The sequence below is a fragment of the Sceloporus occidentalis genome, unplaced genomic scaffold (genome assembly GCF_023333645.1).
Source record: "Sceloporus occidentalis isolate IW3139 unplaced genomic scaffold, rSceOcc1.0.p SCAF_137, whole genome shotgun sequence".
Taxonomy (NCBI): domain Eukaryota; kingdom Metazoa; phylum Chordata; class Lepidosauria; order Squamata; family Phrynosomatidae; genus Sceloporus; species Sceloporus occidentalis.
The window spans coordinates 2,626,313-2,651,521 of NW_028317117.1; the positions used below are offsets into that span (position 1 = coordinate 2,626,313).

Here is a 25,209-nt window from a genome sequence, read left to right on the forward strand (position 1 = left end):
GCTGTCCCCAGCGGGTTGATTCAGTCAGAGTAAGGCCACCATCCATCGCACCTGCTCGCTCACTTACCTCCAGGCATGCGGACTTACCCCTTCTCTAGCCACTCAGCCCGTGGAGGGCCGCATTATTAGCACCGGGGCAACTTATCCCCCTTCTTAGCCGTAAACCCAACGCCTCACCTCGTGAGTGACTCCTTTCTGCTCTCCGACGCCGAAGGACAGAGACGGCCATCGAGCGCAGAGCCCCCCGTATCCTAACCGGACCTATTGACAGGTATCCGGGAGGCCGAGGAACCCGAAGACAAATCGTTAAGAGGACGGAGTTAATAACATTTGAGTAATGGCGGCCTGTCACCGCGATAAACTTTTTTCAATAGTGCCGACAGAAACATATTTCCCCAATGAGTGACCTTCTCCAGCTGCGGCACGGAGGAGAGGCACGAGCCGGCGTGCCATTTATCAAATATTATAAAACCGGGCTTGCTAATGCCTGCGCGGGGGGGGGGGGGGAGATAAATACAGTGCCTGGGGGGCAAACCAGGTGCCCACCCCCCTCTCTGAAAACACAGGGTCTCACTGTGGGTGGTGACTAATTGCCCCGGTCTATTAAGGGGTCTTAAGGTTGTAGCCCCCTCGGCATGGATACAATAGGCAGCTTGGTCCTCTCTGTTTAACCCCTCCCCGTCCTTTTTAAAAGAGGCTATTGTGCTTCTCCGTTACGACGATACGGCAGCAAAATGTGAGAGTCCAAGGCTGATATACCTTGGTGTTTAACTGCTGCTCAGAGGGTTAATACCCATGCCATTTTTACCCCAAAGCAGCCAGAACTGCCCCAATTTTTTTTGGCACATTTCAAGGGGAAAGTTCATGTTTCTATTTATCCCATGAGACCCCCTAAATTTAACTTCCCTTTGTGTATTTTTTAAAAAAATAAAATAAATATAGATTATTTTTGGTATTTTTCTTTTAAATTAATATATATAATTTTCGCTATTTTATTTTTTGTTTGCTTTAAATGCCGTTAAGCGCTTTAGCCATGTTGAATGGTGTTATAAACCCCACCGCCACCCAATTTATTTTATTAAATAGTAAATAATAAATGAATGAATAAATGAACAAAACATTGTAACTTTATTTGTCCCGTCACAGCGACAATTGTATCAAGTGAATGGATCTTAAAAATAAAATAATAAATTAATAGCAAATATAAACTGTTACATTTTATTTTTTCTCCCCGTGAATAAAATGCAACAATTGTATCGAGCTAAAAGCTGCCTAGAAAATAAACGAATTGGGTCCGATACGGGCCGTATTAAAATAAATCCCAGCGAGTTTGTCCTGTTTCGGCGATAGACGGAGACGGGTTATTTATGAAAGTGTAATATTTGTTCGCTCCCGGTCCTGACCGATCGATCGGCCCTCGCTAGTCAAGCTCTATCAATTATTACGGCAGTTAGTCAAGTCGTCGGGGCCATTAACAGGGGGATTAAGCTAATATTGGACCGCTTCTATCGATCCGATCCTGAAAAAGAGCAGCTTGGCTCTGCGCGGCGGGAATGACGTCCGGGCCCCTAGGCTGTCATCACGGGGAGAGCTTAACGGCACAATCGCTGCTAAGTGATCACTCTTGTCAGCCTGTCCTGGGCACGGTACAGCCGAGCTCGGCTCTCTGATCAATGCCCTTTATTTCTTGGGCCACAAAAGGCTGGGGCGAGCCGCGCTTAACCCTGTGTGCGCTGGAGTTCTGCTCGCCGTTAAAGGGCTGTCCAGCTGCTGGGAGGTCTATAGGACGCCTTTTACCTACATGCTTCTATATGTTGCTGTCAAGTCATGTAGGGGGTGTTTTTAGAGGGCTATTGTTTTAATGCCCCCTTTGTGAGATTTTTGCGCCCGCATCTATAAAAAATATATACAAATGTGCAAAGCCATTTAAATGAGTTTTGGAGAAAAACAGAAGCACGATAGTGATTTTTCTTATAAGGGGAGGGATTTCTAACATAGTAAAGTTAAGCTATTTTCATGAATACATACTCACACCGACCACAATAGAATTCTAAACGGTGTTTGCGTCGGATCTGCGCATGCACAAGTTTGCTGTGGCATTGGGGGGCGCGCATTAATGGGCACTCAGTGGTTCTTCTCTTAACACCAGTTTCCCTTACTGGTTCTTGATGGATCTGAACAGACTAACGTGTTATTGGAGCCAAATTGCTCTGCAGAGTATTTCACACAGAGGCATTCTGCAGGCCAAGTGGAAGTTTTCTTTTTAGTTTAAAGACCAAAAAAAGAGTTTGTTTTTTTTTTTCTTTCTTTAAATGTAAGAGTTAGGTGCTACTTGGGCGATCCTTAGCTTCATTTTTGAAGTACTTGTTAGAATTATGTACGATATATAACTCTGACCCCCATCAGGGGGAATCTTCTCTCATTAAGCTGCGTCTACTGGTAGCAGGAAGTGTACCTAAGTATGCTTCCCGGCACATACATCGTAATGCTTCCCTGGAAATCAATGAGAGTAGCGACCGCCCGCCGCATGTATTCTGGTTATGAAGAAGACTACTGGGGATTGGACCGTGTCTTTAAAGGGGAATTAGTATTGTTTAAGTTAAAGAGGAGGCATTCAATTACATTTTCCATCTCTGCACTGATTTATATGCATTTAAGTTTCAAGTTTAGAAATGAGGGAAAGAGAAGAGATGGTCATGCCCAGGTATATGATGTTAATCTCTGCCCCACCTCTCTGGATGCCCCGCAGGTGCTGATCCCATGCAGAAGAATGAAATGGGGCACACGGCCCTCGACTATGCGCGAGAAGGAGAGTTGAAAAAACTACTGCAAGGCTGGGAGACCAAGGTCAGTGAGTCTGAGGGGCGGGGCTTATACAAATGGGGCGGGGGGAAGTAAGCGTGATGTGTATTTCATCTGCCGCACTAAGCTTCCTTGGGCGACCACCGTGCCTTCGGCCCTCAGCATGGCCCGTTCCTTTGTGCTTCTTCAAAGAAGTTTGGAGAAACCCCGGCCTGCCCTGACATTTCTGCCTGGTAGAGACGGTGCCGAAGAGGTATAGCTACCTTGTGGGTTGTTGCTGTGCTGAGTCCTGCCATGGTGAATGACTTTTGACATTAAACTGTCTTCAGCGACCTCACCTTGTGAGTGAGTCTGGCTGTTCCTCTATATGCCTCCAAAATCCTTGGCTTTGTGCGAGTGAACCTAGGAGAACTGATGCTGTTTGAAGGCAAAGGCCGGTCACGCCAGCGTTGATTTAATTTAGATTTTTCTTCTGTTCACTCAAATAAATGTCTATTTTTAAAAGCCTTCCTACTTAACAGCACTTTTCACACCTGCCTAAAACTTTTGTACCGTGGCGTATGTGTAAATTACTAATGGGGACTGTAACTCAAAGACTAACTTGTGACCAGAGCCTGCCTTCGAAGCGGCTGTCTGGCCTCAACTCCCATCCTGCTCAGCCAGCTGCAGGTTAGGAAGCCAGCCCAGTGTTGGAACTGCTATTTTGTTTGCGGTGGGTGTGATGTTGCCGGTTTAGAAGAGTAGAGCAGCCGCCATATATCTGCGTCTGCCCGGGACTGGAATCCGTGTATAAAGCCATAAAGCCGCGTGTCGCCGGCGCATGATGAACAGCCAGCTTGGGGGGACGGTCCGCTGGCAGCTAGCAATTCTGTATCCGCTCTCTACTGGGACTCCCTGGGAATTTATGGCTCATTTTAATCACAGGCACGGAATGAATTGGCGAGAGTATTTAAAGACGAATCGCACATAGATTTTATTTGCATGCACCGCTGACAGCAACGCATTTGTTTTACCAACTTCCTTCTCCCGCAAACAGCTGCTGACCCGATAAAGTGATTTCTCCGTTCCTGGAAGAAAGTAAACCTTTCCGCATCCATTATCTCCGTCCTCGCAGCTACTCCAAAGGCAGCTCGGGGGGAACTCCGCTCGCCTTTGTTTCTGGCAATGAAAAATAACTATTACGCATCCCTCGCTGTAACTGGACATCAGTATATATATATATATCGCTTCTCGGCCTATTGGTTAAGATCAAGTGTAGTACCCTAGTGGTAGGGGGGAAAAGCTTGATCCTCTGGCCTTAGGGCCGAGGTGCACTTTCCGTTGGTGCACTTGTGCCTATTAACGAGGATGGATCACGGACTTTTGATGCACGGCCTGAACACGATTTTCCTTGGACACGTTTTTAGTTTGACGTTTTTTTGGAGCACTGCATCGCAGTGAGGACTGGTTTCCAGTTGTTTGTTGGGAGAGGTGGGGGAAGTCTTGTGGCTGCCCACCTTTTTACCTATAGTGGTTCTCCTCTTCGGAGGGAACCAAGAAGATCCGACCCTCCTGCAGGCCTTCTGGCCGGGGTGGGAAGGAAAGGCTCTGGCATATCCCATGGGGGGTTGCCAGGCAAACAGTTTATTCACGGATTTGAGCTTCGCTGAGATCTTTCACAGGATTCACGGAGCACCCAACGAGAAGCACGACACCTCGGGCTTCCAAAAAAAAAATCAAAAAGATCCGTATATATATCCCTCTTGCCCTCTCCCCCCTCTCTCTCTCTTCTCCCCTCCCTCTCTCTTCCCCCTCTCTCTCTCTTCCCCCCTCTCCCCTCTCCCCCCCCTCCCCTCTCCCCCCCTCTCTCTTTCCCCCCTCTCTCTTTCCCCCCTCTCTCTTTCCCCCCCCTCTCTCTTTCCCCCCCCTCTCTCTTTCCCCCCCTCTCTCTTCCCCCCCCCTCTCTCTTTCCCCCCTCTCTCTTTCCCCCCTCTCTCTTTCCCCCCCCTCTCTTTCCCCCTCTCTTTCCCCCTCTCTCTTTCCCCTCTCTCTTCCCCCCCCTCTCTCTCTCTTTCCCCCTCTCTCTCTCTTTCCCCCTCTCTCTCTCTTTCCCCCCTCTCTCTCTTTCCCCCCTCTCTCTCTTTCCCCCCTCTCTCTCTTTCCCCCCTCTCTCTCTTTCTTCCCCCTTTCTTCCTCCTCTCCCCCTACCTCGGCAGCTCCCAAGTATTGAAGTAGGCAGGAGGGACTGACCATCGTGGTTAATGTTGTTGTTCATTATCCCTCTCTCCTAGAATAGGACTGTGTATTTACCTCTGATGCTGACCCAGGGCAGAGCCCCGGCTGCTTCCTCCTCAACCGCTGTCCTCGTTGCGCGGCGCGGTATACACAGCGTATGACCTCATATCCCGTTTACTTCATCTTATGGTGGCTGTGGTGGCTCGGCACTGCCTTCCATGCTGTTAGCGGGAGATCGGCCCATGATCATTAATGCAGCGTTACATATTACATATATACATATCATATTACATATATAATTACATATAATATTACATATTTAATACAGAACATTGTACACGTTTGTATTGGGTTTGTACACCTGACATCACGATACATTACGTCCAGCTGAAGTAAGTTTTATGACAGAGAAGCACGCTGCGCTCAGTAGATCGGCCCTTTTTAAAGGTCTCCAAAGCTCTTTTAACTGGTTTTGGATGTGAACTCCAAATGCCCCTCGCTTAAACATCTCACCTACCCTACAAAACGGTAACACATTACACTTTATGCATTGTTTTATTGATTAATGGAGAGGGGTTTAGGGGGGGTTAAATGGGACCACTTTAGGTTTACTTATACCTTTCACCTTTTAACCAGAGAGGTGTGGATTACAAACAGATGTCACAGGAGTCTCTTCCTTATTGTTACAAACTTAACTCGCTCTCGGGGAACTCGCACGGCTCCCGGCCAGGTACTGGAGCGTTCTTTTGTTGGAGTTTTCCTCTGGTAAACGTGACCCCTGACACGCGTCACAACATAACACACCGGTCAGCCATTCAATATCAATCTGCCCCTTAGAGCTTCCTTTCTGCCCCGTCGCTTCAGAACCCAGCTTGCCCCCCTGGCTCGACGCCTATCACCCCGCACCGTCCAACGCCGCCGGTGACGTCCTCGGGATTGCTGACATTTCACACCGATGTAGAATTATTACGGGAAAAGTCGGGTCCCGAGGCGGTGGCGGCGGCGCTGTAATAAACATTATGTATCTTTCCGACACCGATCAATAATTACATGGAGTTTAATATTAATCCGGACCGTGTGAAAACTGCCAGCTTCTCAGTCAACCATCTGGTTTTATGATCCGCCCCACTGACACGCATGGACCCCACTGACACGCATGGACCCCACTGACACGCATGGACCCCACTGACGCGCATGGACCCCACTGACACGCATGGACCCCACTGACACGCATGTGTAAAACTTCCTTACATTCCATGTACGCCTCTTGTTACGACCTCTTGTTGTAACATTTCTTTGTTACTCTGTTAAACCCCTTTAAGTATTTAAATGTTTCTATCCCGCCCTCTCTCTCTTCTCTCCTCCAAGCCGACGTATTACAATCTCTTACACTTTCCTGATCTGTTCTATCCTGCAAACCGCTCGTTATTTTCGTAGATCTCCTCTAAGCTCTCCTTTTGGGGACGGGGGTCTCCAGAACTGACCCCAATACTCTGCGGATCCCTGATCAGCCTCACCTGCTACTTATGCCTCTCGCTATACAACCCAGCGCCCTGGTGGCTTTTTCCAGCGCTGGTAACTGGCCCACTGGTATCATTACCCGATGCAATAAGGATAACGTATGCTAAACATGATGTATGGTGTATATATACCATATACTATGTATAGTATATACTGTGTATATATATATATATATATGTGTATATATAAGGCATTGTGTGTGTGTGTGTGTGTGTGTGTGTGTGTATATATGTATATAATGAACCTTGCATCGTTACATTAGCAGCCTATACGTTACTCCTTTCCTTGCAGTTCCACGAGGAGGTGAGGAGAAGGGAGCAGGAGGAGCGGCGGAGGTTTCCCCTGGAGCAGCGTCTGAAGGAGCACATTGTGGGGCAGGAGATGGCCATTGCCACCGTGGCTGCAGGTAGGCCTTCTACCCCTCTGCGTAACCCTTTCAGTGCTGTTAGGGTGTAGCCATTGCAATGCTTTTTTCCCCCACCCTGCCACCTCTCAAGAGTCTCGGCTGTAGGAATCACACTATAGGGCAAAAAGTTACTAAGGGTTTACCCCTGCTAGATGGCGGAACCTCTTAGCAGGGCTTCTGACAGTGGCTGAGAAAGGTTGAGTTGGCCCTTTAAACTAATCTGGGTGATGGAGATGAGCTTATTGCAGTACCTCTCGCTGCCAGCGTGTGGCGCTGCTGTGCTCTGAAGTTTGGTTACTGCTTAAAACTCTTTTAGTAGATTCTACGGCGCTTCAGAATTTGTGCTCATTGATAAAAAAATAACAATAATTTACAAGATTAAATAAATAAACCGCTCAGCTACTCAGTATGAGGACCCTGAAAGGCGTTATTATACAAACACTGATCGCCTTCTCGGGGCCATTCATACACACCGGAATTCTTCCCCACGTTCTAAATTTAGGACCTGTCCTAGCTCAGCGTCTCTGTGTGTCTCTACGGCACTATACGGCCCTCCAGTAATAGCTCACAGGGGCCCCGTGAATACGGAGTGCGGGAACGTGTCTGTAGGTTTATTCACCCCACCAAAACACGGCCCGCAGGTCGCTAAATACAGAACGTTGATGCGTTTGCTGCCGTCATACTCGGCACTGATGTATGAAGCAGTCGCCATGTATCTCAGAGATCAGGAAATACAGCGATTCATGGCTGCTGCGGTTATATGCGGCACCCATGTACACGGCAGCCGCGCATGTAGCATGATGTGTTTCCCGGAGAGCACATCGTGCCCGCAGGCAGCAGAACCGGCTAATTGGCGGCTTGTGATGAATGGCGGCGTCTCGTTCTGACACAGGTGGTCTCTGTGAGTGTTACGGCTGCGCTCTCTCTATGCCGGTCCTGATTGAATTATAATAAATATGCCTGGTCCCCCAGCAGCCGCGGGATATCGCCTTCTCTCTCCCCTTAGATGCAGGAGCCGTATGTCTATCCCATGCAGATTGCTCAAAGAGTTCAGGTTTAGCAGCGCCTACAGGGTATGAAGGGGGGGCGATGTTTTCATTGATTGTAAAAATATAATAAAAAGCAGGATATTATTATTATTTCATAGCTCCAGAGTGTCCTGAGTTACGGCGGTGCAGTACTGGGGTGTTTCGGGTTTAGGGGCTCACACCCTTCTCGGCTGTAAATGAATGGGAGTAAGACCCCCAGGAGGCAGGATGCCATCAGTATGTGGGGGGGGAATCTTCTCCGCCGGTGTCAGGTGACAGGTCGGTGGGAGATGGATTTCCACTTTAATGTTATGTACATAGTGTCCCGACATATGGACTAACCAAGCGGGCGGCAGACACAACAAGGTGAGCAGATGGCTTCCCGAGACGGCTCGATCGGCCCGAGCTTCCAGCAACGAGAGCGTCGCTCCGCGCGCCGGGGAGGATTTCATCCATTTGACCTTAAACAACAACAAAAAAAAGTGCAGAAATACAAGTTGGCGTTTTAAATTCATTCATCTCCAGAGACCTCGTCGGTCTGGTCTTCAGAGCCTTAAACAGTCACATTGAGACGTTTGGAGACATCGCAGTGAAGCCGTCTGAACCTGTCCCCTGTTATAACCGTTATAATTATTTATTGTTTTATATAGCGCCTTCATATTCCGCAGCGCTGTACAACGTGTATAGGGGGGGGGATATAAATTAAAATAGATCCTAAATTTCTCAGTATTACAGAATATGAATCAGAAACATACCTTGTGTGTATTTCATGGGGGCCGCCATCCTAACTTCCCATTGTCGGGGTCTTCCCTTTCCGCACGCAGTAAATGTATATTATTACCCAAAGTCAGCTATTTGTAGTTTTTCTGATAAATGAATACAAATTGGTTAATGTTACATAGAAACACAGAATCTGTCGGCAGATCGGCCCCCATCTAGTCTGTAAAGACTCAAACCTTAATCATTCGTTGGCCTCGTCTTAGATGCAGAAGCCATATCCCATACATATTTAACCTCTAACGCTTCTGCTGAGAGGCTTTTCCACTTATCTACCACCCTTTCATTAAATTAAAACTTCCTCGCATTGCATCTATGCCTCTGACGCTCTGGCTTTAGATGGTGACATATTAAATGCTTTGGGAGGGGGGATTCTTGTTTTATTTCTAAGCTTTTTATTTATTTTTAATGCATAAAACCAATTACCAATAATCAGAGCTACCAAATCGAGTAGAAGAACTCTAATTATTTGTGGATTCTTCCGGTTAACCCTATATTGCCTTAACCTTCCTGTAGATTGTAAGCCTGCGAGCCAAGCCCTTGTTACCTAATGTATCGGTTCGTTTTAGTCCGTCAGTTCTAGTCCTGTCAGACCCTTTTGAATGTATGGACTGTAAGAAGCGTTGCGGGAATAGTTAGCACTGTATAAAAGATAATGATATAAATAATGGTATAAAATAATATAAATTAATAATAATAAAAATATAAAATATACATTTATAATAATATCAAATATAAATGTATAATAAGGATCGTAGGATCGCTTTCCTGCCAGCGATCAGCTGCTTTAACTAACCAAAACTGGTGTGACGAGCTGAGCACGGCAGGGCTGGTGTACTTCAGCTCTGCAGCTGCAGCATCTCCGAAAGCTAAATCTTGTTTCCCTCACTGGTGAAGAATAGATATTACGGTTCTTACGGATGAATTCTTCGCTGGCTGCAGGGGATTTAAACGTCCCTTTAACATCTTAGCCTTTCCCCCGTCCCGTAACAGAAGTTAATGATGAAGATCAGGGCCGAGCGCTCGCCCTCAAATGAATAGGTTTGTTAAAAGAACATTTATTACTCTCGCAAATTGGCTGAAACCAGTTCTTCTCCCGTGTCAGCCCGATAACTGCAGCCCGATAACTGCAGCCCGATAACTGCAGCCCGATAACTGCAGCCGTATTGATTTGTGCAAAACAATATCGAGAATGCATCCAGGCGATGGGAGGCTGGCGGCCCCCTGCGATCGCCCGGTACAGATACGCAAAATAAAGCGTCCCTCCCTCCGCCCCCCGCAACAGGACATTTATTGTCTTTTTTTTTTTTTGTCTTTTTAAGTTTTTTTTGTTTTTAATGTAAACTTTGGTGTAACGTAAAGCAATTTTCGACTGCTGCAAAGCATCTGCTGCAAACACTGCGGGGCCTGATCCGCCTGTCCATCCTGGCCCCATACAGAAAGATGCCAAACCTTCATCAGTTGCCGGCCTCATCTTATATTAAGGAGCCGTGCGCCTATCTCATACATGCTTAAATCCCCTTGCTGTAATAACCTCTGCCGCTTCTACTGGGGGGCTTTTCACTTATCGAGCACCCTCTCAGTAAAATTTAAAAAAAATTTCAAGAATATAAGCATTTAGTGTAGAATTCTGTAGAATTCTGCCATAAAGTCACTTTTAGAAGAACCCTGGACCCCCCCCCCCCACCTTCCATTCCAAATGGGTAATTTGTAGGGTAAACACAGCAGATCAAGGTCACGGTGACCTTGGGGCTTCCGTCCTTGCCCTTTGGAATCCTGGAAAAGAGACAAACAGCCGACAGAGCCCTTTTCAAATCATCCCTAACAAGTGAATTTTAAAGTGACCCCATCACTCGCCCTCTAGACCCCCACCCACCGCTCGCCCTCCTCTCCGCGTCCGTCCCTTTTTTTTTTTTTTTTTTCCTCCGGTCGCCATGGCAACGGTTGAGTGCACATCCAGGAAAAAGTTTATCTGAGATGGGCTCTGGGCAGCCTTCCATATCCATGCTAACCCGATTAGCCAACTCTCGGGGCACTGCCAGCTAATCGAATTACTCCCCACTAATGGTCCCGAGGACTCTGAGTGAGAGCAGAGCAGTAAAACATTGTGTATACTTAGTGATAATTATACTTGCTTTTGTGTCATTGATTTATAAGCTTTTTTTTTTTTTCCTTCTTCTTCTTCTTTCTTCTTTCTTTCCTTTCTCCCTCCGTATGTCGGGATCCAAATCTCGCCCCCCCCTCCTGCGTGCAGCCATCCGCAGAAAGGAGAACGGCTGGTACGACGAAGAGCATCCCCTGGTCTTCCTCTTCCTCGGCTCCTCTGGGATAGGTGAAGACCTTTAAATTCTTGGTGTTTAGAAAAAAAAATTACATTTAGTACATTTTTTTTATTTTTTCTTATCCATTGAAACTGGCCTTCAGTGCGAAAGGATAGTTGTGTCTAAGTTTTTATTTAATAAAATTTTATTTTTTTATATATATATATATATATATATATATATATATAAATTAATATATATAATAATTATCTCTATTTATATATATATATATATATATATATATATATATATATATATATATATATATAATATCTTGATTTATTAGTATAATTTAAAAAATATATATTTCTTTATTTAAATATTTACCACAATGGTTTACGCGTTAATCTTTTGTCTCACCAAGGGAGTTTGGATTAACCCTTTTTGTGAGAGAGGGTACAAAAATATTATTGCACCGAAAAATTATAGAATATACTGATGCTAAAGGGAAAAAAAATTGCATCTTTTAGATGTTTCTTTAAATGAGATTCACTTAAAAAAAAATTAAAAAATTGTGAATTTAGTCCTGGTTTTTTTTTTTTTTTTTTAATAATTTCTACCAAAAGAGTTAAATAGGAATAAATTGAGGCAGGTATCCTCACCTGGCATTTAATTAGCCTTCTCTAAAGCTGCTGTTCCACCTGCTCTGCAGCTTTAGAAACAACATGCTTAATACTGATTAATGCCCATAAATGAATAATTTCATCAAGTCATTTTTTGTCTCAAGTCATTTATTTTTTGCTAGGAACAGTAAATGGTCACGTGACACAAACGCCAACACTGATAGGAGGCGCACATAGAAAAACCAAAGAGTGGAACAGCACCTTTACGCCTCTGTTTAAATAAAGAACACATTCTTATTCCCCAAATGACATCATAAAGTGGAGAAAAAATGACACAGAAGTTCACTTCATAAATTGCACTTTATTTAGAAATAATATCGCCCCTCGTGCTCGGAGCTCCATGCGTATACATACATGAGGTACACGTATAGATCAGATTTCTGCTAGACATGGTATATCCCATTAACCCGTCTCCCTGCCCCCTCTTACCAGGTAAAACCGAGCTGGCCAAGCAGACCGCCCGCTACCTGCACAAGGACATCAAAAAGGTAACAGAACCGAAACGCTGGGAGTCACCTGACCTCACATATTCTACAAAGACACCCTTAGGAGATCGGCCCCCATTCGTCTAGTCTGCCCGTTCTTCCTGCTGTAAAGACTCAAACCTTAATCAGTCGTCGGTCTCGTCTTAGATTCAGGAGCCATATGCCTATCCCATGCATGTGTGTTACCTTCTACCTCTTCTGCTGAGAGGCTGTTCCACTTATCTACTACCCTCTCAGTAAAGTAAAACTTCCTCATGCTACATCTAAAGCTCTGACCCTTTAGTTTTAGAATATAGCCTTTTGTCCTAACGTTTCTGTATTAAAACATACGAATACATGACATGGTTGAAGGGACATGGCTTCATTGAGGCATCTAGAAGAAGGCCTCGTTTTCTTTATACAATTCAGTATTCCGTCGTGTATTTTAGCGATTGCCCGGGCCTTTTCAGATTGGCTCTCATGTTCGATTCCCGTACTGGTCGGATTCGTGGTCAAGAAGTCAAAAATTTGGCATTGGGCTGAAAATCAAAGAGTCAAATAAAATATAGTTTATTTATTTTTTTAATTTCAGCCCGTTTTGGCGTTGCCCCTTTATACGCTGATGTTCTCCTTGCTCTGTGTTCTCTATAGGGTTTCATCCGTTTGGACATGTCAGAGTTCCAGGAGAAGCACGAGGTACGCAGAGCCGGACTGCGGCTCCAGATGCTCAGATTTCGGCCCCTTTACCTTGTGGTTTAACTCATTAAGGGAGAGTTGGCCGAAGAGTGGTGGTTTCCGCTCCCTCACCTCCCTTTACGTTACGAAGGTCTAACATTGACAGTTTTCTATAGCAAAGAAGACTGAACTGGCCCTGTATAATGTATAATTCAAAAGGGGGGGTGACTGCGTAAATCACACTGATTTAACTATACATTATACAGGGCCAACCAGGCTCTTGTGGTGGTGGTCATCTTTAGAGTATTAAATGGAATATCTTCATCTTGACACCCGATTTACTCCCCTCCGTTAGGTGGCAAAGTTCATCGGATCCCCACCTGGCTACGTTGGCCACGAGGAAGGCGGGCAGCTGACCAAGAAGCTGAAGCAGTGCCCCAACGCGGTGGTCCTCTTTGACGAGGTGGACAAAGCCCACCCGGACGTTCTCACCGTCATGCTTCAGCTGTTCGATGAGGTAAGTGGACGGTCGGTAATACATCTGTGCCCCGCTCCTCTCTGAAGAGATGTTCCTCGGGAACCACGACTGGTGTGTCTTCTGGAATAGCCCCAAACATCTCATTTTTGGAACTGTTCCTTGACCAGCAGAAGACTTTAAGCCTGAAACTGAAATAGTAGCCTGCTCCGGTGTATGCTCCGGAGAGTAAAGAAGAATAGCCATTTAGTCTACAAGTAAACACTTAAAGAGAGTACCAAGGGATTATGGGAGTGGTAGTTTATTATCTGCAGGAGACCACCTATAGAGGCTTGGTGTAGGTGAGGCTGGATCTATTTGGAGCAGAATGTTTGTGGAGCAGGCTAAGCCTACAGCTCCCCGATTGTCATTACTCTGCCGGCGCTAGAGACAGCGTGAAGAATATGAGTTTTTCGGTATCGCTCCTTTGAGGCCGCGCAGCCCCGTCTCCCTCCTCCGCCTGCCAATAAAACTTTATACTCGTCCTCTCGCTACACCGCGTCTTCCGTCCTCGCAGCCCCAGGATTAATAAAGTAATCCTTCTTGCATAGATCATCGCGGCAGCCGCCAAATGTGAAATCAATTCCTGGAGCGGGCGCTTAACAGGGCAATAAACGGAAGTCAATCTTCAGCGCCCATGAAGGATTCCTCTCCTATATTTTTACCATCTGTCACCAAGCCTGAAGATACGGCCGAGGGCCACCACTGCACCCATGGTCACCTTACCCGTAGAAAGAGTCCAGTTTTTTTAATAGCATGAATTATTGAGTGTTATGGCTGCTGTGTCCCTTTAATGCAGAGAATTTAATATTGCACCCATCTATTGACAGGGCCGCCTGACCGACGGGAAGGGAAAGACCATCGAGTGTAAAGACGCCATCTTTATTATGACCTGCAATGCGGGCAGTGACGAGATAGCTGGTTACGCCATCCAGCTCCGGCAGGAGGCCCACGAGATGAACCGGAAGAAGTTGGCCGAAAAGCTTGGTAGGAATCTGGATTTGGGAACACGTCTGTAAATCAGAACATATGGGTGGATGCTCTTCTGTGTCCTGCGTAGCTTCTCCGTGTAACATTAATGTAAGCAGTCTTTATATAGACCAACACATACCAGGCCAATAGATTGTTCCTCTTCTGTTACGCCAGAATTTCAGTTTGGTTGTTCTCTATTTCCCATTGTTGTTGCCATGGTAACGCTTTCTGTTGAAGAACGTTAGGGGGTTTAGGTGGCCACGGGCTTCGTGGCCAGCGCTTGATTGGGAGCTTCATGCATGCCATGGACTTCAACAAGGCCTTCCACAGACACCGTGGTCCACCTGTTCATGAACAGATTAAGGCCAAGCCTGTTAATTTCCTTTAATATGTGGGGCTTCAGACACGCCGCCTATTCCTTAATTCTTTTCCTCGTCCGGCGTCCGCGCAGATTGTAATGAATTATACGAATGGGGACCATTTTGCAATACATCTAACCCATTTGGCTGCTTATGTTTGCAGAAGACATCCAGATAAGCGAGAAGATAACCATCTCCAAACAGTTCAAGGAGAACGTCATTCGGCCGATCCTGAAGGTATGGACCTCTGACCGGCTGGCTCGTGACTTCATTCAGTGAGGGAATGTTAGCTTTAGAATAGAAGCGTTAGCGTGAAACACGGTAAGGCTATCCTAACCGTAAGACCGAGGTATAAGGTGTTATAGCAGGGGTGAAAATGATTGGCCGCTGGATTCAATAGCAGTTATATAGGAAGATTCCGGGAGGTTCAGTTGGTGCGGTGATACGACCATTGTTTAAAGCCAGAATAACTTTTAATACGTGATCCCTACGCTACCGTCACTTAGCTGTTTTAACATAATTGAAAAAGGGTTTTTTCAAATAGCCTTTTAAACTTAAACTCGTATCAGCTAACACATCATGCCATTGGAACACAGGAGTGATGGGAGTGATAAAGGGCCATTGGAGCACAGGAGTGATGGGAGTGATAAAGGGCCATTGGAGCACAGGAGTGATGGGAGTGATAAAGGGCCATTGGAACACAGGAGTGATGGGAGTGATAAAGGGCCATTGCAACACAGGAGTGATGGGAGTGATAAAGGGCCATTGGAACGTAGGAGTGATGGGAGTGATAAAGGGCCACTGGAACACAGGAGTGATGGGAGTGATAAAGGGCCATTGCAACACAGGAGTGATGGGAGTGATAAAGGGCCATTGGAACACAGGAGTGATGGGAGTGATAAAGGGCCACTGGAACACAGGAGTGATGGGAGTGATAAAGGGCCACTGGAACGCAGGAGTGATGGGAGTGATAAAGGGCCATTGGAACGCAGGAGTGATGGGAGTGATAAAGGGCCACTGGAACGCAGGAGTGATGGGAGTGATAAAGGGCCATTGGAACGCAGGAGTGATGGGAGTGATAAATGGCTATTGGAACGCAGGAGTGATGGGAGGGATAAAGGGCCATTGGAACACAGGAGTGATGGGGGTGATAAAGGGCCATTGGAACACAGGAGTGATGGGGGTGATAAAGGGCCATTGGAACACATGAGTGATGGGAGTGATAAAGGGCCATTGAAACACAGGAGTGATGGGAGTGATAAAGGGCCTCTCTATGAAGAGGTTCCCTTAAAAATCAGCCGCTTCCAGCTATAATTGTCATTTCCAACATTAACCCCCTCTGCGCTGGATTTCTCATCCGTTTCATGCGACGGTCTTCTTCTTGGCTCCAGTAAGTTTCCAGGTCCATGCGGCCGGAGAGCTTCCGAGGTGCTCCCCGTCTGATAACCGTGCTGGCTTGGACGGCTCCCAGACTTCCCCTTCTCCTGACCTAAATCCGATTTCTCAGAGTAATAAAAGTACCTGGAATTAATTCCAGGTTCATCTTGCCGAGGACAGCACTTAATGCACCGGGCATCCTATTAATGGGCATTTCATAGAAACCAAATTGATTCACTTACTGCTGGGCACGGGCATTCATTTTAATCTGCGGGACGGTATCTCATCGAACCGCGTACTCGGTATTAACCCGTGCTCTGTCTGACAGATCCGTGCTGGGCATGCGTTTGATCGAGATCTTGGATCCATCCTACCCAGGATTAAGAAATAGCGCAGAATTATTTAACATTATTTGCAAGGAAATGACAGAATACACTGCCCAAGGTTGTCATAGAAATCTAACTATAAACCAAACATTAATTTTAAATATTATAAAATCAATAATCAAAGACGCAGGCTTCTGGAGAAATGGGTCAAATGAACCATATAAATATTATGAGTGTAATAAAAGGTTGGGTTTCCAAATCCAAGTATTTTTTTATTTTTTTTTTTAAGAAAAAGGCGCCTCGCCCTCCTTTTTTTTGGTTGGCGCTCCCTGTTGAGGGTTAAGCGGGTGAGATATGTAAAGCCTGATTATCACAGAAAATGACGCAGATATTAGGGCTCGCCTCTCGTGGGGTGCCTTGACGTGGCAGGTGAGCTTATATACCGTAGTAGACCCTGGCGGTTATTCAGTAGATGTGGCTGAAGATCCTAAATGGGTTGGAACTGAGAAAAGATTCTATAAAGATGGTATACGGGAGGCTCGTGGAGTGCCGTCAATGTCTGGTTGGATTAAAGGTATTGTATGGAGTCCACGAGTCCCGAAAATCAGCACAGGCCGTAATTCCATGAACTTTCAGAATTTAACGGCCAGAAACTATAGCCTTCTTACCTGACGAATGACGAGCTGATGGCTTTAACGTAGATATTGGGGGAGCCTTAAGGCCCGCTTTGTACAGCGCCACTGTGTATGTTTTTTAAGTAGCCTCAAAGACTATCATGTACAAGCCCCCACCTTCCTCATATTGATGTGATTTCCCCTTGTTTTCCTTCCTCGCATCTGATATACGAATATCCTTGATTTAACCCCGTAGCCGCTCATTGTGTGGCACATCCAGCAATTAGATCTAATGCCGGGTTGGAGCAAAGGATTCTTGGAAGAGCCGCCGCTCCCTGTGAAGGCGTATGAGGAAATCCAGATCTCCTCTCCGCGGCCGGGTAATTCGGTTTGGAGACATCTGCGGCTGATGTCATCAGCCCCTGGGATCGCTCTCTCGAAGGTTCAAAGCAGGCAGCAGGGTTCTTGATGGAATTACTGGCCTGTGATGAAATTGAACGAGAGGAAGCGAGGGCCGAGGTCTCCTCGTCGGCAGCAGCAAAAGAGGGCGATGAGGAGAAGGTGGCTTCTCCGGCATAAAGCTCTGACTACAAAAGACCTCTTTCTGCTCCAGATTTAAAAACCTATTTCGGATCCCAAAAATATGGATTCAAAATGTAAAGTTGCTATACGGTCGCTTGACGTTTATTATTTCTTCCTAAATAAATGGCTAAAGGCGTTTAATTTATTTTTTTCCACAATGCCCCCCCAATTTTTTTTTTCTTTCTCTGAGTGGCACCTTTAGTTGGCCATCATTCCAATTTTATCCAACCACAAGCTGCAAAATAAGTTGTAACTAAAATCTTTGATCTCATCCATCCAAAGATCAGGAGGTCCAGGAGATGTCCATTTGCCCAGATATTTCATGTTCTTTATACCTTAACTTGCCCATTTGGCAGGGCCTTTAGCCAGATGTTCCCCCCATACTCTACTTGTTGTCGAGTGGATCTCTGGCTTATTGTCCATGCTCAAATGGTTTTGATATTAGGAAAATAGCCAAAGATACCTTGACCCAAAGCTCTCACCATCCAAAGATGTTAAGAAGCTGTCTGATCAGTAGGGATCAGAAACATCCTATAAACTGGTTTTTAACAACGTTCAGGGCTCCATCACCGCTCAATGTTGGCACCCAAGCTGCGCGACCCGGGTACTCTTTGTTCAGGTGGAAACCACATGTGTTTGGTGACCAGGGCTGCCTGCAAAAGGATTGTTCCGGTGTCCTTGTTTTGTTTGAAGTCTTACGATACGGATCCACACCTACAATGGCTTCTTCTGTTCCCCACACGACGCGTCTCATCTTCCTCGCTTCTCTCTTGCAGGCTCACTTCCGGAGGGATGAGTTTCTGGGAAGGATCAATGAAATTGTCTATTTCTTGCCCTTCTGCCGGTCAGAGCTGTTCCAACTGGTCACTAAAGAGCTCACCACGTGGGCCAAGAAGGTAAAATCGTTCCCCCTTTAATGTCACGCCCCACCTTAGCAATCAGGTCATTATGTCAATGAGTAGAAGACCTCGACCCAGGCGCCATGAGCAAGGAGGTCCATGACTGAGCCCTGGACAGCACGTGTTAATATATACTGAGACAATATCCGCACAATATTCTTAATAGAATGATGCCAGGTGTCGCTGTGTTGTGCATTAAGTTCCAAACATAGAATTTAAGTACAGTTACGAGTTATTTGGGCCATCCATTCTGTCCCGTTTTTCTTTTCTTTTTTCTCCGCACAAATGGCGCTGAGATCTCGGGGCGTCCGTTAATATACCGGTTTATAACGTCGCGAAGCCCCGCGGGCAGCAGAGAGGCTTTTAATGCTTTATAAGCCTCCGTTCGGCTGCGAGGTTAAGGGACAGAGGAGAGATCCCCCCAAGACCTGGTTTTCAACTGACCCAAAACTAAGGTTTCCATGGCAACCCGAAAGCCAGGCCCGGATAATGACCGGTCTGCGGCTTGCAGTCAGAGGGCAGCTGGAAGGAATACCCTGAGGCGGGAGCCGTACGGCCGGCACTTACTAAAACCTCTTTATTATCCTAGCGGCGCGTCTCAAAGAATGAGGCTTTTGTGGCTCCCGCTCGGTGCTCCTTAACACAGAATTGCTCGGGAATTGGTTAAAAATGTTGCCCCGTGCTTTATCCCAAGGCCAGACGGGATAAAGCACGGGGCAACATTTTTAACCAATTCCCGAGCAATTCTGTGTCGGCGCGGTCGCGCACGGGCAGCCAGAACGCGGGAGCCGCCGGCTTTACAAACCATTTCGGAACGGAAAGTTACACGGGTCGGCTTCCCTGGACAGAGACAGGTTAATGTAACCGGGGGCCGAAGTTCTGTATCGAGCTTCTTTCTAAATAGATAATCAGAGCCGTGCATTCGAGTCCCTAACGTCTCTTACGTCGTATAAAGGACCGCCGTGCCTTCGTGGGGTTAGATGGCATTTCGTTTCAGGTTGGGCTTTTACGGGGAGGGCAGTAAAGCTTGGAGCGCGGTATCCGAGTTACTAATACGACGACAAATAAAACTCTCAATAAAACAAGCAGGGCATGTTATGGGCCAGCCATTAAAGTGATTTATAACCACTGGTAACTAGTAGCCCCCAGGAAGGTATACTTCCCGCTAGATTGCAAGCTCTTGGACACAGCAGTTGGAGTGTTTTGTGAGGGGGGGGTTGCTATTTTGGGCAGGTTCCTGGATGGCTGGACCCCCTCGGAAAGGTTAAGAGTGAAGACAATTATGGGTGAACCCCCGGTGATCATTACTGAGCGGACGCAGGCGTCTGACTCCAGGGCTGCTGCGCTCGCGGTGACCTCGGGGATATCCGCAGACTCATTAGCAGAGAATAGCCTGTTGTATGAGTCGCACACGGAGGACGGACCCCCGCACAGAGGACGGACCCCCGCACAGCGCGGCCTCCACAGAACAAACAGGCAAGCGATTGTCTGCACCTACGCGGCTGCCCTAACCCCGGCGCACCGGGAGAGAGAAGGGTGTATTTTGCTGGCGTTCTCCCTGGTATTTGTAGGGTTAATGGCTGCTTGCCCAGTTTATCTGCCCCAGAGCAGGGGTTTCTTGGTGTGGAATAAGCTGCACGGGTGTCTGTTTGCTCTTACAGTCATAGGGATTTATTCACTAAGCAGAGAACTGCACTTTCATCTTCATCATGAACGACCAACCCCAGTGAGCGTTTGTCTCCCCGAAAAGCTTGGCTGGCCCTGTATAATGCATATGTAAATCAATGGCTGATCTATACATTATACAAGGCCAGAGAAATTAGCCAGGTATGGCCCCCTTTACAATGCATAGTGAAGAAGAGACCTCTGAGGACACAAAATATTTTTTTCTCATAAGTGTATAGTTTTGACAATGTCTCTGTAAGCGTAATGCTTTTTTTAACCCTTCCATTTATTCTGAAGGAAGTGAGTCTTCATTCTGTCCGTCTTTTATTTCCCCCCCCCCCCAGGCCAAACAGAGGCACGATATCACCCTGCTTTGGGACCGGGAGGTGATGGATGTCCTGGCAGACGGATACAACGTGCATTACGGAGCCCGCTCCATCAAACACGAGGTGAGCGGAGCGGGGGCTCTCAGATGATTGCCGTGTTCCTTCCCTGTCCGGTCCCAGAGCGGTCACCCCACAGGGGGCAAAAAGAACGCTTTGGGAATTTAAAAGAAAAATCACAATGACCCCTTTTTGATCTAAGTGGACACATAGCGTGCGGGCGCAGGGGCAAAAAGAAGGGGAAAAAACAACAGTAACGGGAAAATAATAAGACTAAGAGCCGTCAGACACTGCATGCATCTCCCCGGGTGTGAAAAAAATCTATATCCTAAATATGTATCAGCCTCGCTCTGTTATCTGAGCCCCGATCTACTAGACAAACCCCCCGACTCCTTATCATACTGCCTGTGGGAAACAATAGATTGGCTCGGTCTTAATCACCCAGCTGGACACACTGACTAATGAATGTCTATGGAGGAACGGACTCATTAGCATCACCGTAAAGCATCAGCTCAGTGTGGTATTTGAGCCGGGAAAGTCACCCAAAATATCACATGACTGACAGCAACGGCGGCTCCAGGTCTGCAGGTAAAGGGAGGTTATTGGGACAAAATGAGATAAAATCAGGTTTTTGTCACCAACAGAAATTACTATATACAGCGCTGGGGGGTTATATTACTGTATACAGCACTGTGGGGGTTATATTACTGTATACAGTGCTGGGGGGTTATATTACTGTATACAGCACTGTGGGGGTTATATTACTGTATACAGTGCTGGGGGTTATATTACTGTATACAGCTCTGGGGGGTTATATTACTGTATACAGCGCTGGGGGTTATATTACTGTATACAGCACTGTGGGGGTTATATTACTGTATACAGCGCTGGGGGGTTATATTACTGTATACAGCGCTGGGGGGGTTATATTACTGTATACAGCACTGTGGGGGTTATATTACTGTATACAGCGCTGGGGGGTTATATTACTGCATACAGCGCTGGGGGTTATATTACTGTATACAGAGCTGGGGGTTATATTACTGTATACAGCGCTGGGGGTTATTACTGTATACAGCGCTGGGGGGTTATACTACTGTATACAGCGCTGGGGGTTATATTACTGTATACAGCGCTGGGGGGTTATATTACTGTATACAGCACTGGGGGTTATATTACTGTATACAGCACTGTGGGGGTTATATTACTGTATACAGCGCTGGGGGTTATATTACTGTATACAGCGCTGGGGGGGGTTATATTACTGTATACAGCGCTGGGGGGTTATATTACTGTATACAGTGCTGGGGGTTATATTACTGTATACAGCGCTGGGGGGGTTATATTACTGTATACAGCGCTGGGGGGTTGTATTACTGTATACAGCGCTGGGGGTTATATTACTGTATACAGCGCTGGGGGTTATATTACTGTATACAGCGCTGGGGGGTTATATTACTGTATACAGCGCTGGGGGGTATATTACTGTATACAGCGCTGGGGGGTTATATTACTGTATACAGCGCGGGGGGTTATATTACTGTATACAGCGCTGGGGGGTTATATTACTGTATACAGCGCTGGGGGGTATATTACTGTATACAGCGCTGGGGGGTTATATTACTGTATACAGCGCTGGGGGGTATATTACTGTATACAGCGCTGGGGGGTTATTGCTGTATTACTAACCACACTTATTATTCCAAAGAATCTGAATAATTGAATACTTCCTTTGGGATGATTGTTAGTGTATCAGACATACAATACTATATGATTTTTAAGACTGCAAAGAGAAAATATCAGATTTTTTTTCTGTTTTTAAACTATTTTTTATGATTGGCTCCTGAGCAGTAGGCTGAGTGAATCTAATGCAGTATTGTGGTCTGGCTCAGTACACGCAGGCCATCCTAAGAATGAAAATGTCAGAATCCATGCCTCTCTGTTTTCTAGTCTCCATAGAAGCAGAAATAAAGGCTGAGCGTTAGACGCGTTTCTTGAAGTGAAGGGTAATGTTTTTTATTTTGTATTTTGTAAAAATATAAAAAAAAAAAATAGGAAGAAATTCACATTTTTGTTGTTATTAAATATCACGTATTTGTATTGTGTTGGGAAGGGCATGTCGATGGGATGTACTGACGATGGCTTGGTCCTCCGGCAGGTGGAGAGGCGCGTTGTTAACCAGTTAGCGGCCGCGTACGAGCAGGACCTGCTGCCTCGGGGATGCACTTTAAGGATCGCCGTGGAGGATTCAGACAGACATCTGCTGAACGAGACAGCGGGACCGGACAGGGAAGAGAGAGACGCGAACAGAAATGGGCCCAGACTGCGCCTAGAGATCGTGGAGCAGGGCAGCAAGAGCCGCAAGCTGGACATTCAGCAGCCGCTGTCTCCGGAGGACATGGCTTTCTGAGCCCAAAATAAAAAAAAAAAAAAGACCCCAAAAAAGTTCTTTTCATTGGGGCCGCCGGGGGCCGCCTGTCCCATCCCGGTCTGACAGGTGATCAGGAGGACTGGACGTGAATTCACCGCAAATCCGTCAGGTCTCCTTAATAGCGGGTTAGTCCAGGGAGCGAATCCGAGGAGCGGACCCCAGGCGCCCGGTGATTGTTAATTTATTGAGGACGCTCGCTTCTAACATCCGCCTGGAAAGATGGGATATTATGACAGAGTTTAGTGACATCATAACCAACGCAAGGAAACTGGACCTGAACATACGAGATGGGATCACGGGTTCCAGCCCCTCGGATAAGGTTATAAACACCATTTATCGTTTACGCGGCACCCATTCCTATGTAATTCCTATTTTATTACATGAGCGGGTTTGTGATGCTTTCAGTTATTTAGGGCAAATAAAGGGTAAATCCTTAAAAATCAGACACAAAGCTTTTCCACGGGGCAAAAGGAATCCTTGCGCATCCGGGGTGCCCAGCAGGCAAATGTCCGCTGTGGGCCAGTCCGATCGAGGTCAAAAACACCTTTATCAGACAAGAAACTGCGCTATCCACACTATTGCAGAAAGGGGATGTTTAAAAGGATCCAGGCAGGGTGTAACCAGAATGTATCTGGAGTTGAGACAGTTGAGGTCTTCAGAACATCTACATTTGTAGAGGGTCTTCTCTGCGGCTGATCTGTTTAGGATGCACGAGACAAAATAAAATTGATAATCCGTTCACCAGTCAGGGGTATTATTTGTAAAGGCCTATATAGGAAGGACCACCACCAAATGTTTGCTCGGGGGTCCTGTCACCATTAAACATGGCCGCTGAGCCAGGTGAATTCACATGGAGGACAGGACCTTTTATCCCGGAGTATGTTCCCGGAATGTCTGTAAACGCCAGTTACTGAATGCCGGGATCACAATGTCTGCTGTCAAAAGCTGAATGGACGACGAAGCATCGCAATGCCAGACATTTGACGGGAGAAATGCGTCAGAAATGTAGGACAAGGGGGGAAGAGAATAAGGGAAGGACCCAGGAGATCCATCCCCTGTCATCGGCTCATTCCATACACATGTATCCCGGAGGAGGCTTTGTTAACACGCGTTAACATTCTAAAGAGTCCGAGCGGGAAGAGCCCAAGTTGCCCTCCTACATTGTTAAAGCCCGAGACCTCCCCTAAAAACTGAAAAGGGCTTCACATCTGTAACCCAGGGGTCTGACCCCCAGGAATTCCTGCCGGGTGGGAATCCGGGGTATCTCATTCACGTTGGGGGTGAAAGGAAACAGGTGCACGCGTTCTACAAAAATGTAGCTTTACTCATATCAGAATATTTAATACTTTCTGATAACCGAGGCGCTGTGGGGTTAGTTCTCTGCGAGCGGAGGGGCATTTAGGACCCCGGCCGTGCAGGAATGTCCAAAACTTTGTATCTACATGAAGAGTGAGGGGATTACTGACTTCTGAAAGGTGAACAAACATTTTAGTGTATGAATTATGAACTGCCGAGGGCCACCTTACTCTCGGGTTAGGGCCAGGTTGGCGCAGCCCATTGTGTGGTTATGTCTACTTTTACTATGCCTTATCCATAGACATTCTTGGCAGTGTTTCTAATACAAGTTAATAAAAGGTGCCATTTGGGCTCAACTCACAGGCTAGCTGATGCGGCCCCCTAATGATCTCACGGGTCACTGGCGCTACTCTGACAAACACTGTGAAAGCACTCCGTTACATGGAGAGGGATTTAAATGCCCAGAACTTCGTTTAGGGTCATGCCTTCCCACACTATCCATACAAGTATCAGCCTGTACAGACATTGCAGAGGTCCTAGATGGTCCGCGTGCTGCTGATCACACAACGTATGATATGATATATGGAGAGCTGCTGATTACACAACGTATGATATGATATATAGAGAGCTGCTGGTTACACAACGTATGATATGATATATGGAGAGCTGCTGGTTACACAACGTATGATATGATATATAGAGAGCTGCTGGTTACACAACGTATGATATGATATATGGAGAGCTGCTGATCACACAACGTATGATATGATATATAGAGAGCTGCTGGTTACACAACGTATGATATGATATATGGAGAGCTGCTGATCACACAACATATGATATGATATATGGAGAGCTGCTGGTTACACAATGTATGATATGATACATAGAGAGCTGCTGGTTACACAACGTATGATATGATATATGGAGAGCTGCTGATTACACAATGTATGATATGAT

General features: G+C 46.4%; 1 protein-coding gene across 1 annotated transcript in view; it reads left to right on the forward strand.

Moving 5' to 3' along the window:
• The window catches only part of LOC149281242 (mitochondrial disaggregase-like), a 38,679-nt gene extending 15,747 nt beyond the window's left edge, over positions 1-22,932 (forward strand). The window contains exons 6-16 of the mRNA XM_089499581.1: positions 2,750-2,847; positions 6,829-6,943; positions 11,003-11,080; positions 12,125-12,180; positions 12,808-12,852; positions 13,187-13,348; positions 14,176-14,332; positions 14,840-14,913; positions 18,352-18,471; positions 20,484-20,588; positions 22,681-22,932. Coding sequence (XP_089355707.1) covers positions 2,750-2,847; positions 6,829-6,943; positions 11,003-11,080; positions 12,125-12,180; positions 12,808-12,852; positions 13,187-13,348; positions 14,176-14,332; positions 14,840-14,913; positions 18,352-18,471; positions 20,484-20,588; positions 22,681-22,932 — 1,262 coding nt within the window. The remainder of the gene's footprint in view (positions 1-2,749; positions 2,848-6,828; positions 6,944-11,002; positions 11,081-12,124; positions 12,181-12,807; positions 12,853-13,186; positions 13,349-14,175; positions 14,333-14,839; positions 14,914-18,351; positions 18,472-20,483; positions 20,589-22,680) is intronic.
• Positions 22,933-25,209: the final 2,277 nt, after the last annotated feature.